Source organism: Lepidothrix coronata, unplaced genomic scaffold (assembly GCF_001604755.1).
Source record: "Lepidothrix coronata isolate B3197 unplaced genomic scaffold, Lepidothrix_coronata-1.0 Scaffold3, whole genome shotgun sequence".
Lineage (NCBI taxonomy): Eukaryota > Metazoa > Chordata > Aves > Passeriformes > Pipridae > Lepidothrix > Lepidothrix coronata.
Genome location: NW_016690183.1, coordinates 904728 through 917662, shown reverse-complemented (window position 1 = coordinate 917662; position 12935 = coordinate 904728). Strand labels below are relative to the sequence as shown.

The 12935-nt window shown below is 35.0% G+C and overlaps 1 protein-coding gene across 4 annotated transcripts in view; it reads right to left on the bottom strand.

Annotated features, from left to right (window-relative positions):
- ATP9B (ATPase phospholipid transporting 9B (putative)) overlaps positions 1–12935 on the bottom strand; it is a 158868-nt gene that overhangs the window by 29543 nt on the left and 116390 nt on the right. For all 4 annotated transcript variants that reach the window (XM_017822238.1, XM_017822254.1, XM_017822247.1 and 1 more), the window contains exons 13-15: positions 12029–12171; positions 3778–3890; positions 6–254 (exon numbers count right to left, since the gene is read on the bottom strand). In XM_017822238.1, the coding sequence (XP_017677727.1) occupies positions 6–254; positions 3778–3890; positions 12029–12171 (505 nt within the window). The remainder of the gene's footprint in view (positions 1–5; positions 255–3777; positions 3891–12028; positions 12172–12935) is intronic.

Below are 12935 nucleotides of genomic sequence, written 5' to 3'. Positions count from 1 at the left end.
CTAACCTCATCAGGGCTGGAAGCCTGGTAAGTTCGATTTTCATCGCTGAAGTCCTGATCCACCTCTGCGTATTCCGTTTCTCCAGACACGCCAGCCCGTGATTCGTACACGGGGGTCACATTGTGGCAGAGTGCAATGGCCTTCACTGCTTCGTGTATCCGACTGCTGACGCTCTTTCGGACTTTGGGTGCAGATGACTGAGGTTTCCTAGATGGTGTTGAGCTCGTACTGTTTCCGCTGTTTTGAGAGTGGACCTTTAAGACCCAACACAATGAATAGTAAACCAAAGTTCAATAATGGGAGCAAAACATGAATACTAACACACATATATATATATGTATATGACTGTTCCCTTTACAAAAGTTTGTAAATTATAACCTACTGTTAACTCATTCAGTTTGCAGTTCATAAAAACCCTCACTTACTTTTCTTAAGAAATGATACATAACTGTGGGCTCTTCACCTTGCATTTCAGTAACAGAGTCTGAAGACAACTGAAAAATGTGCAATGAAAACAAGTATACAGTAAAAGGGCTGAAGAGGCTGACTGGATTCTGCAGAAACTGCACCTACCTTACTTCAGATTTTACATTTTTCAGTGATCTGTCACAATAGTCCTTTAATGTCCTTCACATTCTATGAATTGGGCTTTTCTTAAAAATAAACAAACCATTTAAACCAGTAACTAACTGGATAAGTTCAGAAACACCAAGACAAAATTGCAAGGGTGGTGTTTTGTTTTTCTTCTTCAGCTGTGCCATCAAACTGAAGAGAAAACCTTTTCTTTTAAATCTTCACCTAAATCTCTGTATTTTAAAAGATCACCACACTTGTGGTGCTCAGAAAAGATCAGAAGAAGAGATGAGAACAGAAGAACAAAAGCAGGATCATTTTAAAGTATAAATATTAGGAGTAATTAAAATACAAATATTTCTGACTTAATTTGCAACTTACACAATTTCTGTATTATTTGTGAACTAATGCAGCTTTATGCTTTTGCTGCAGGCTGAAATGTGTTTCTCCTTATATGACTGCAATAATCTAATAAAATAATCATGCAAAATACAAGTTTGACACATCTTTGAAGATCACATTACTATTGCATAGTCACTAAACTAGCACTATTTTATGTTATCCTTCAGAAATGCTTGAGCACACGACAGAACTGATCTTCCTCTGAAATGCTTATAATTAGTTGAAAATAAGTTGGGAGGGTGTTGGTTTTATTGTTTTTTTTGCTGGTTGGGTCTTTTTTCTCTTTTAAAAGGCGGTAGATTAAATATATCAGCAGTACTACCAAAAGCTCTTCTGTACTACCAAAAGCTCCAGGGTAACTCAGAAAATGTTTTCAGAATCCATGCTTTTTTCCTCCTGACTGCTATCTGCTGAACCGTGAACATTCTGCCCATCAAATTACAGTGTTGTCTAATAAAGGGTTTAACTTTCTGCTCATCTGGCACTGCTTTTCAGCTACTGCTTTAAACCTCTGCATTTGCATTCTGCTAACGCTGATGCCATTACAGTCACAAATAAATTAAGCTGATTTACTCCTTCTGAATTATGTTATGTTTATTGATGCTTGTATAATTTAATTTCACACAAATTCCATTAAAGATTATGCCCTCTATCACAAAATGCTTCCAGTGGGGAAATATAATCAGGTTATAATAGATTTGTGTGTTACATTAAGATGACAATAGTCTAGTAGGTCCACTGTAATAATAAAACAGAACACAAACAAGGGATAAAATCAATGTCACACAAGAACCACTGCCTAGCTAACTGGCAGCTTCTATTATCATAAACCTCACCATACTCTTCAGATTGAAACAATTGTTTAGTAGTTGCTTAGTTTGTTACCAAGACTCCATCATTCTTCTGTTTCAAAGAGTTGCTACTAAACATGCATAATTAAAGCATTATTTAAACCTCAAGTAGTGTTTATAAAGCTGGAAAAAAAAGAAGTTTGAAGAAAGCTCTTTTCATCATCTACTAAAAGCAAACCTATATTTGGGAAAGCTTTTCCCCATAATTGAGAAAAAAGGCTTCCCTCACATTTCTTACTTATTTTAAGTATGTTACAGTTACTAAAAACTTGTAACCATGGGTACCACTTGTTAAATTTTACAGTAAACTAGTAAAAGCTTTAAGTAGTAAGAATTCCAGGAATTGTGCAATTCTTTTCAAAGAGCATATTTAGCTGCAAAATATGAAAGCAGTATTAGTGAATATGCCTCCTCTAGAACACTGGTGCTTAGTTCTCAAACTCAATCAGACCTAGGTGAGCCAGCTCAAGACTGTCAACTATTATTATTTATTGTTACAGTTGTTATTGTAAATACTCAAAGGACACATTATAATAAAAGTATGTTTGGGTGATTTTTATAAACATAGTCAGTAGCAGTTACTTTCAGTAACCTATTCCGAACCAAATTTGGGCTGCTGATCATTAGGTCAAAGAGCTCTATATCTCATTTCCAAGGTATATTATTGTATCTCACTCACTATTCATGGCTATACCTACTAAGAATTAAGTTGAAAGAAGGAAAAGAATTCAAGAAGGGATTTGTTGAATTGTTCAGATAGGAAATAATTAAGAAATTTAAGTTGCAAACTAAAAACTTATAGCATGTATTGCGTTTCACTGCTTTCCCTCCTGCCTCTCTTCCCAAAAGCTACATAATATTGACTGGGTCCAGTGCGGAGTCAAATTACTTTATTATTTTTATTTTAAGCAAATGAGAAGGGAGCCATAGTTCAAAACACAGCATGACTAAGTATTCAAATCAATTGTTGATCCTACAATCCTTTTATAAGAGAAAATGAGGACACAGAAAACGAAGTCAGGCCACAAACTTAACTGGGTCAGCCAGTCATGTCTGTGTATCCAAGTATAGAAAAGAATTTTTATATAAATTTCTAGCATCACACTGTAAACAACACAGAAATATTAGTTAACCTTTCATTTGTTTCCTTCTGTCAATTTTCTTCTTTTTTGTTTCGAAGAATAAAAATAAAAACTAAAGTATAAAGTCCATCTTAACCTCAGAGTAGAACCAGGTGTTTAGGAAAGTTTGCAGAAAGCACCCAAATTTCACATACATGGGAAATGCTTGCAGAATTCCACTTTCCTCCTTTGTCCCACAGCTGACCCATAGACAGAAGAGGAGCCACAATTCTCTTGTACACTTTCCAGACCAAGCACTCACATATTACAGGAACACTTTGCTCTCGAGCAATATGGAGTTTTCCATTTTCTCACACTTTCCCCCCAATCCTGTTCCAGTTTTATGCTGTTTGAAATGATTCTTTTCTAAAATAATTTTTAAATATGCTTGTATAAATTTTATTTTGACAACTACTGTTTTACTATTTGGTTATACCAATTAATGTGGCTTTTCGATGTCTATTCTTGATGAATATCTTCAAAGATATAATTACTTTTCATGTTGTTCTGCACACTTCCTTGTAATTTATAGTCTCTCTAATAAATAGCTTACTCCTAGATGATTTGGCAGGAGAAGGACTGCACAGACAGGCTAACACAGATTTCTGCTAGTGGAGAACAGAAAAGTAAATTCCTTTAAGTGGGTATCATGAGGAACTTCAGAATCAGGAAAGAACTACGTACTGTCTCACATTTTTCCCTGCCATCATATTTGTTGATACACCTACACATGACAACTTTCATAGCATCCCGAATTGCTAGGTAACGCTTCAATGATGTTAAAAAAAACCCCTTCATATTAAAGGTAAATAATTTATGAAATGAGATACCTGTGAATAAGAGCTTATAATATGACTCTGTATTTCATCCATTGTGTCTGTTCCATAGGACACAGTACCTAGGTGGAGGCGCTTAAATATCATCTCATTCTGGGTAAGTGTTCCTGTAATAAAGGAGGAGTATATCACAAAGCAATGAAAAATACTGCGAGAAGGCCACACCCCAATCCCCAAATCTTTCCTCTGGAAAGAAGGACTGAATCATGAGTTAGCATCAATTGAATGAAAGGCATGTATGTGGAGAAAGATCAGTGTTAGTCATACTGGAAGAAATCACTGGTTCCATCTGCAAGCTTATTTTTCCAATAACTAAACTGGTAAACTTGAAAGGAGACAAAAACTTTTCTTTTTATACAACAGATAGAATTTGCAATATGTGGATGAAACTGACTCTCAAAAGCTAACTCAAGAGTTTGCACCATGTATCGGAAAATCTAAACAAAAAGAAAACAAAACCATGAAACACCAAAATTCATACAGATATCCCCCACACTTCGTGTATGAAGGCAGACATTCAGGCAAATGGGCACATTCACTGTTATCTAGAGTCAGTCATTAAGACCTAACATTACCTTGACATTTGACAGATTCAGCCTCCAACCGGAATAAGGCAGAAGGAACAAAATCAGCGTTTTCCGTTCTCATTTCACATTTGTAAGAAACTACAGGGTGTCAAGTCAGACTGACACTTTGCATCCACCTCTGCCAACTAGTCACATCCTCTGGTTTGAAAAACCTCTAATTGAGGGGTGGGGACTTCTGCCTTCCATGATGGGGCATATGAGGCAAAAAAGAGGTCACTACTGCCTAGCTTCCCATGGTCAGCTCACAAAAGATTACTTTAATAATGGCCCTTCCTAAAACTTTTTTTCCCATGACTATTCAGGCAAAGTCAAATTAATATAGTATAAAGCTATTCTTATATTTAACCACACAGTTTCGGGTCATTAAAATACATAAATCTGATGATAAAAAAAATAAACATAACATGGTACCAGAATTGACATCCTTGAAGCTTCTATAATATTTTTTAAATGGAGGATATAATAATCTGTAAATAAATACTGCAGAATAAAATATTTCATACTAATTTTATTTATCTAGACAATTTTTATTTTGTATCTTTGTCCCAGTACACCAAAATACACGCTAAGCTACAGGAGGAAAGAAGACTAAAAACATGACATATGCTATTATTATTATTATTTGCAAAACAAAACCGTCTGGCCAGTAGCATCTAGTTTATGCACTTATTAGGGCCAGAACTATCAGTGAAAAACAGTAAAACTTCCTGTTTTACCAGTACTAGATGATCATTCCAAATTCCCTCTTTACCAGATCTCTAAAATTAGCAAATCAGAAATTTTTGGTTACTTTTATATACGGGAGAAAAAGATTATTTTGTTTTACAGTAATCATACAAAACCATGAGAAATTACTTCTTCTGCCTTTAGGAGCTGTACTTCTATTGAGACCTTTTGTTAAATTTGATTAATTTTTTTTACTTTGAGACTAGAAAAATTTAATCTCCAGTTTGCATATAAAAAACATGAAAGCTTCTACCAATAAACATGATATACTAAAATCTCCATTTCTAAAAGAAAGTGAAACCAAAACCCACCCACTTTGCAAAAATATTCATTCCAAGCAAATCTGCATCACCTTCCTTACTTTCCAGGGATGCTAGTATCTTCTCACTGCCCTTAGCTTTGCCAAGTCTTTGAATAAAATAAACACTCCCTAGGAGTTGTGAAACTAAATGCTACTCAAAAGGTGAGACAGCAGGCAACTATCAAATCCGCTTCCCACTATTTCTGTAATTGCTGCTTGGGAAAACTGAACAGGAAACAAAATTAGCCCTATGATTATTATATGGAAAGATTATTTCTTCTGACACCATTAAATCACTCCAACTCTATATCATGCTTGGTGATGGAAAGGTAGATAGGTGGAAAATTTCTGTGTTCCACCCACTCTTTCTCAGCAAGCAGAGAAGAAAAGCTTCTGCACAGAAAGGTATGACTTTTCCTATCTTGCAACAATCAGAGAAGGAGATTTAGGAAAAACAGGCAAGGAAAAAGAATCAACTTGTGAAGACATGGAAATAAACATTCCAGAAATCCTGATTCAATACTTGCATCCTATACATCATTTATACAATCCTTTTTATCAGCTATGGTAATAGGAAACATGTATGACACCGGAAAAGAGGCTGCAAAATCCACATCTACCTGCTACACAAAACTGTAATCCAAACCACAATTAATTAAAAACAAATAAACAACAACTACTGTTTGCTCATGCTTCTCAAAACTAGGTAAGACTTTCAAGAACAGCTATAATAATCTGACGTGTTATTAGACAAACAGGGGCAGTTGCAGTTATGAAAGTACTTCCAAAAATTTCTGCAAAAAAACCCTTAACAAAATACAACTTTTTCAGCCATCCGCATGGAAATTAAGTTTCATCACGTGTGCAAATTAAGAATTTACTTCTAAATTCTTCTAATGAATGAAAGGTCAAAATAGGACAGAAACATTCCCAACAACTTGTTCAGATATTATATAGTGTCAATCAATCATGTTATAACTCCAGCAGCCGTTCTGTCTTAAAATTTAAGTGTTTTAGTTGAAAACTAATATCCCTTGACAAAACAACACAACTTCTGCTTTCTGTCCCAAAATGCAAACCCTTCAAATATCTAGAGGCAGATTTTCTAATGTACTTTTTGAACAAGAAAAACAACTGAAAACTAAGCTCTGTAGTCTGCTCAAGGTGGTAAGTACTACAGAACAGTGAAAGAGCCTTCTTTTTTTAATAATATTTTTTTTAATTTCTTTCAGGACATCGCTAATATAAAGAGTTATTAAATTTTAAAAACGCTTATTTTAGAAAAGCTCCCAGAAATTATGCTAGTCAACATATAATCTACTACTATTATACATTCTTGAACTTTGCTCTGAAATGGAGGTACCACACAAGGAAAATAGCCTGACAAAAAAAGTTAGTATAGCACTGCTAGAGAAAAATTTAGTGTGTTCTTTAATGAGGCCAAGAGCTTTTTTTTTTTTCCCCCCTACAATTGTATCATTAAACACAGAGTAAAGCAGGCAAAGAGGAAATTAATTTCTAAGGAAAAAGTCCTGAAGGCATCATTCCCTGGGTGGCAACAGATGTGATTCACAACAGAGCAGTAGAGATTTTTTTTTGTTGTTGTTTTTTGAGAAGCAGATGCAGATCTTTCTGATCCTATTATTGCCATTACTAGATGGCAATTTGGAGCAATACCAACTATCTAAAAAGTTCAAAACAAGAAAAAGCAAGAAAATATATACAGTAGAGGAATTAATAACTTTATAGGAAATTAAGAGGGTAACTTTTCATAAAATATAAGTATTTTGTTTGAAGCATTTGCTTAAACGGATAAAAAGTCAGGGTAAATGTGAGCATTTCTATGGAAACTTTTAGGGAGATCAGGTCCAGCAATCCTAGTAATTAGATTGTTGGTAAAAATCTGGAGATACAAATTCTTTCTGTGAACACTAGAAAAAATATAACCTGGTACAGAATCTAAAAAGAAGATGAAAAAACTCATGGTAAATATATATAGAATAGGTCTGCTCACTCAGCTGCTCCACTTATAAAGAGGCCATAAACATAACCACCACAAAACCTCAATCCAAATAAATCCCAGTACAGCCCATTAAGAATGAGGGAAAAGATAGCTAAGCTATGTTTATTCTTTCCTGGCCAGACAGTAACAGTAGAGGTAACAGGTAACACAGTTATGAATATTAGTATATATTTTCTCTGTGCTTCCTGCCTCCCACAAGCACAATACTAGTATATAAGAGTGGCATCCATGCTCACTGGATACACGATGTATTTTCAGTCTATGAGAGTCCAACAGAAGACACAAAGTGAGGATTCTTCTGGCTGATTTTCTGTGAGTCTATGTCTGGAAGCTTCCTGTAGGATCTGTCCATCAACATGTTCCATTCATAGTCTGCTCTACTCACCCTGCAAACCCAGTGGTACTAAAAATCAGAGGGAGAGGAAGTATGAAAGCAGTAGCGTATATATATATCTAAGTAAAGGGAAAGATGTTATTCCATCAGCATTTTTTTAATTAATCTTTCTCTATAGTTGCTTATGTTGAAGAGCTAAAGACTCAGAGCATAAAATAAAAAGATTAATTTTCAGAAAAATTACTGAAATTCACTGTCTAATAGTACATTATATCAGGCACATTTGACACAAAAGCCCATATACACCAACCTTTAACGCAGGGCTTTACCAGAAAAATCAAGAATCCCATTGCTCTATGCATCTGCTCAACCATTACATCTGTAAGTATCTCATTTGGTCCAAATACCCGCTAAAATGTTAATTACAGAACTCAAATACAAGTGCATGCATTAGTAAATAACTACGTTTGGAAGACTGTATGCATTTGTTTTAGCTGAACACGCTGGTAGTTGTTATGAACAGCAGAAGGTCTGCCACATACTAATCAACAAAAATGTTCATTAAATATTACCAAATATCTTTATTTTTCTTTCATGATTTGAATGCCTAGAGAAGATGAGCTATCACGCTCGCGAAAAATGCCCTCCCCCTGGCCCTCGCCACAACGGATGATGCCTTTCTATCAAACTTATATGTGATTCAAGTCCAAACAACATGGCATTATGGGTAATGGATACTATAATTAAAATGTAAGTCCTAAAAAACCTGTTGTTTTAGTGGGTGTTTTTAGTAATGGCTTTGTTCTACATGAAGATAAAAACTCCCTAACAAAGGAATTAATGTATTGCTTTAATAGGCTGCACCCTGAGTTAAGTTTTAAAATTTATGAGTTCTCTGCAGCATTGTTCTTTAAACAATGGCATTGTCAAATGCAACCAGTGAGAAGATTAAAGTTCTCCCAGCAGATTAAGTACAAATTATCTGTCCTCCTGTTTCAGCATCATTTGTTCATTTATCACATAACGTCTAGTATTTCTGGTCAGTGTCAATATGCTCTGCATCCTTGCAGTTAACAGATGTCTTCTCTTGTCGAATGAATTACTTTATGTTTCACGCACTGGTGGCCGCAGATGTGTCACTATAGCAACATCATTAATTTCAGATCTTACCGGAAACATGCACTCCAATCAAACCTAATTATACCACATTGCTTTCTTGTCCCACAATAAGGAAACTATAATGCAATTATTGGGATACTTCATTTTCTATTATACTGTGGCAAATGAGAGAGCCACTGTGATGGACGCTTCTTGTCAAAAAGCTTATTGATGAAGCACAAACCCAATTTACAATCATACAAAGGACTACCTTGCAATTATGTTAGTAATGCAATGCTCCTTAGACTCAACAACTAATTCTCAATCATTTCCAGCGAAGCTTGGACCACAATATAAGATTTCTGCAGACGGTTCTCTGGATTCCCTTTCATTTTCAGTTCTGAGAAAAATGTCACCTGTTTACATTTAACTAAACCAGCCTTTTAGTGCTGCTTTTAGGTAGCACCCACTTGGACAGATAGCTACAAAACTGATTCTCTTCTTTCTCATATGACAGCCAGGCCTTAAGTGGGCAAAACAACAGAATCAACTGGTTTATATGACTAGGAAAATTCAAACAAGAAAGTCTTGAGGCCAGCTCTCATGAACAGTGTATAGTCATGCAATGTCAAACATGGATTAACTCTACAGACTTTGCTCACTACCAAATGGTACATTTCACATTTATCATAAATGCAGAATGAGAAAAATGTATTCAGGAAAGGAAACTGGAAGTAGCTACCAGTATACTTGGGTAAAAAGTACACAGTCGATGTGTTTGTCCAGAATGGAGAATAGTTTAAAATTTGCAGGGCATTTAAGATTAATAAAATAGACCAGTGTTTCCCATCTCTGCAAGTCCACAGTCAGTGGTCTGAAGCTGGTGATGTCTACTGGTTTATTTTCACTTACATCAGCTTTCAGCTAGCACTTGGATAAAATGTCATAGGGTGAGACTGCTGATTCTGTTTCTTTCCAAAACACTCTGGAACTGTTGCCCTAGAATACAGCCTTTATCTTCATTTTTACATTACTACTGTACAAATTCAGACTTTTCACCAGAGCTCAGTAGACTTTAGTCTTCTGAAAAGCCTTTGAGGTTGAATGCCAGTTATCTTCCAAACTATATAAAACATATTGTCTGGTAAAAGCCTTTTAACAGTTGCCCCTTTTAGCCCCCTATTTAGCCCCTTTTAAGTATGCACTCTGAAAGGACAGAATACAAGTGCTGCTTCTTAAATTTAAACAAATCTACTGTGACTGTAAGTGGCATGATGTAGGTTGAAAACAAACAAAAAAACCCATCAGAAGCATAAGAGGGTTTTCCCTCTTTGTATATGCAAGTCAATAAAATGTACCCTTTCAAAGATTTATGGATATAACACGATATTTTTGCTTTGAAAAATCCAGTATCACTAATTTTTATGGGGGATTTTGTGGTTTGGGTGTTTGGTTTTTTTAAAGGAGAAAAACTTTGTTTTTACACTGTGTACTGGTTGTTTTCCTAGAAGCAGAACAGCGGTAGCTTTTTTTTTTCTCCTTTTTTTCAAACAATCTTCTAATTCTCAAACAGGGTAGTAGGTACCTATAGCTTGTGGAAAAGAAGATAATATACTGATTCTTATGCCTCAGAATACAAGCTGGTCACTAAAGTCAGAATATAATCCCTGCATCATAGAGTTGTGTGAGCAAACCGTATTTTATTAAGCAAGACCTAAAATTTTCAGTGCAGTCTGACTGTAAGTAGATTGAACTGTATTTTCAGGTTAGTACGGTAACTGGAATCTCTTTCAGCAAAGTTGAAAAAGTAGATGTTGGCTTTGCTTACAAAGTAGTACTCTGGGCAAGTAGTGTTCTGGGCTACTACATTGTTTTGAAAATTCATTATTTTAGAACATACTTCTCTTTTTCCAAACATATGCTGTAAATTACATATTTCAAGTCTTCAGTGTGACAGCACTCAAAGTTACATAAATTATCATGATGAAGGGTGCAATTAAAATCCTTAAGTAGTTTCAAATACATAGAAATCATTAGCTAACTGAAATAAAACTTGTTAAAAGAATTGTTCACTTGCTTTGAAGGATTACCACACTATAATTAGCAATACACTTTTCTACATACTAAGAAAGGTGGTAGTTGACTTCATCTTTTACAAAATAGAGGAACAGTATTCAGACATGTATAGGATAACATACGTATCTATAGAAAAAAAATGAAAATGTGTTTTAAAAATGGGACAACATATTACATTTACATTTCACTTCAAAATATGCAGTAATGGAAGTGTTCAGCATGGGAGAAAATGTGGAACTATTTTAAACAGAAGGAGATATCAACTGTGTATTATGCTTTCTGAACAGTATAACAGAGGTCAACCTCTGCTCTTCCCAACAGTTTCTCATGATTTTAAACTATATTCTATTTCAAACCACTAAAAGAATTCTTCAGCTTTTTGGGAAACAACTTTCTCAGTTCAAAAGTTCAGCTCCTTAAAAAACCCAGCAGATCTACCAGAAATGATTTATTCAATCTCAGAAAGAACCAAGAAAGCATAACACAAGCTATTACTACTTCACATACTTGGTACCTACCTTCTGATCCTGGTAAAGGTTGCAGGTTCCAGTATACCAGGTGAGGTAGAGTAACAGATTACAGTTTTGAAAATTAAATCATTCAGCAGCTCTAGAACTGGCCTTTGTAACTTAAACAGCAACTAACTTCATAATGACAGCAGATCTAATTTTGGAAGCTGGTGTTATGACTTGTTTTGGAAATTACTTGCTTTCTCAAAGGCTATTCTTAACTGTTATTATCACACAATATTGCAGTAGAAATGAAGTGCAGAATAAAACAGCATCCTGAGTGACTCCTTATTCCAGAGTCTTTTCAGAGTAAGATATGTGGTGCTCTTTCTCATGCAATCCAGCGTCCTCTTACTACAGAAGGAGTGCTCCCACAGCAATAAATCAGATTACTACCAAATACTGACTTTAGCATGTAAGTACTGGCCTACCTAAGCCACTGGTACAAAGTCCTCAAGCACATGCTTAAAACTTTACTGAAAAACAAAAATCAGTAGTCCAAATCTACTCTTACGTTAGCATATTCAAATACAGTATAAAGTTTAGAAATTTTATAAAAGTATCATATTTCAGAATTGTAACCTGATATACCTGTTTTATCCGTTAGTAAATAAACTAATCGTCCCAACTCTTCTGGTATGGTGCTAGTTCGAACAACTGTTCCAGGAATATTGTCATCTTTCATAATCATCCACCCATAGGCTGCCTTACCCATGTCCAAGTTCACACGTAAACTGCAAAGGAAATTTATACCATAATCAGTGTGAATATTAGGCAAAGTGAAAGTTATAACAAAAAAAATAAAACTAGAAGCTCTTTTTAGGATACCTGAAAAAAATAGATCTTAAATCTACGTGCACCAAAATTTTGGAACAAGGCTTTTGTTATGTGTTTGTAGAGTACATATCACATCAGAAATTCAGGCTCCATCCCAGACCTCTAGAAGATATTGCAATACAAATAAATGCAATATCATGCATTTTGCATGAGACAGATTGCAACACTTTGTGGAGATTCTTGACATAATTACATTACTACTTTTGTACAGATAAGAGTAATGTATAACAAGAACAGATCACTATTCAAATCACAATTTTTGTCTGCTAAAACAACCAAACATCACCTATGTTTTCTTCATGATGTGAACTTATAAATATTTTTGTACCTCTTCAGATCATCATTTTTTAAAAAAAAACCCAACAACCTTTTTTCTTTAGGTTAGTACAATTATATTTGTCAACTTTTTCCCAACCAATCAATGAGGTTGTTGTCCTTCCCAAAATGTAGCTACAGAGGGTCTATTGCAAGAAGAGAACTGCTGAAGCAGCAAAATGCACCCTCATGTGATAGCAATGGGGCTGGAGCCTGCCAGCAGCAATAAATAACCTTTGGGTAACTCTCTAGTAGAAAATTTGCAATTTGCAGCAAGTTTTACTGACTATACATAGAAGTGCAAAAATCAGAATTATTTTTTCCAGTTCACTCTGTCTGCACATTC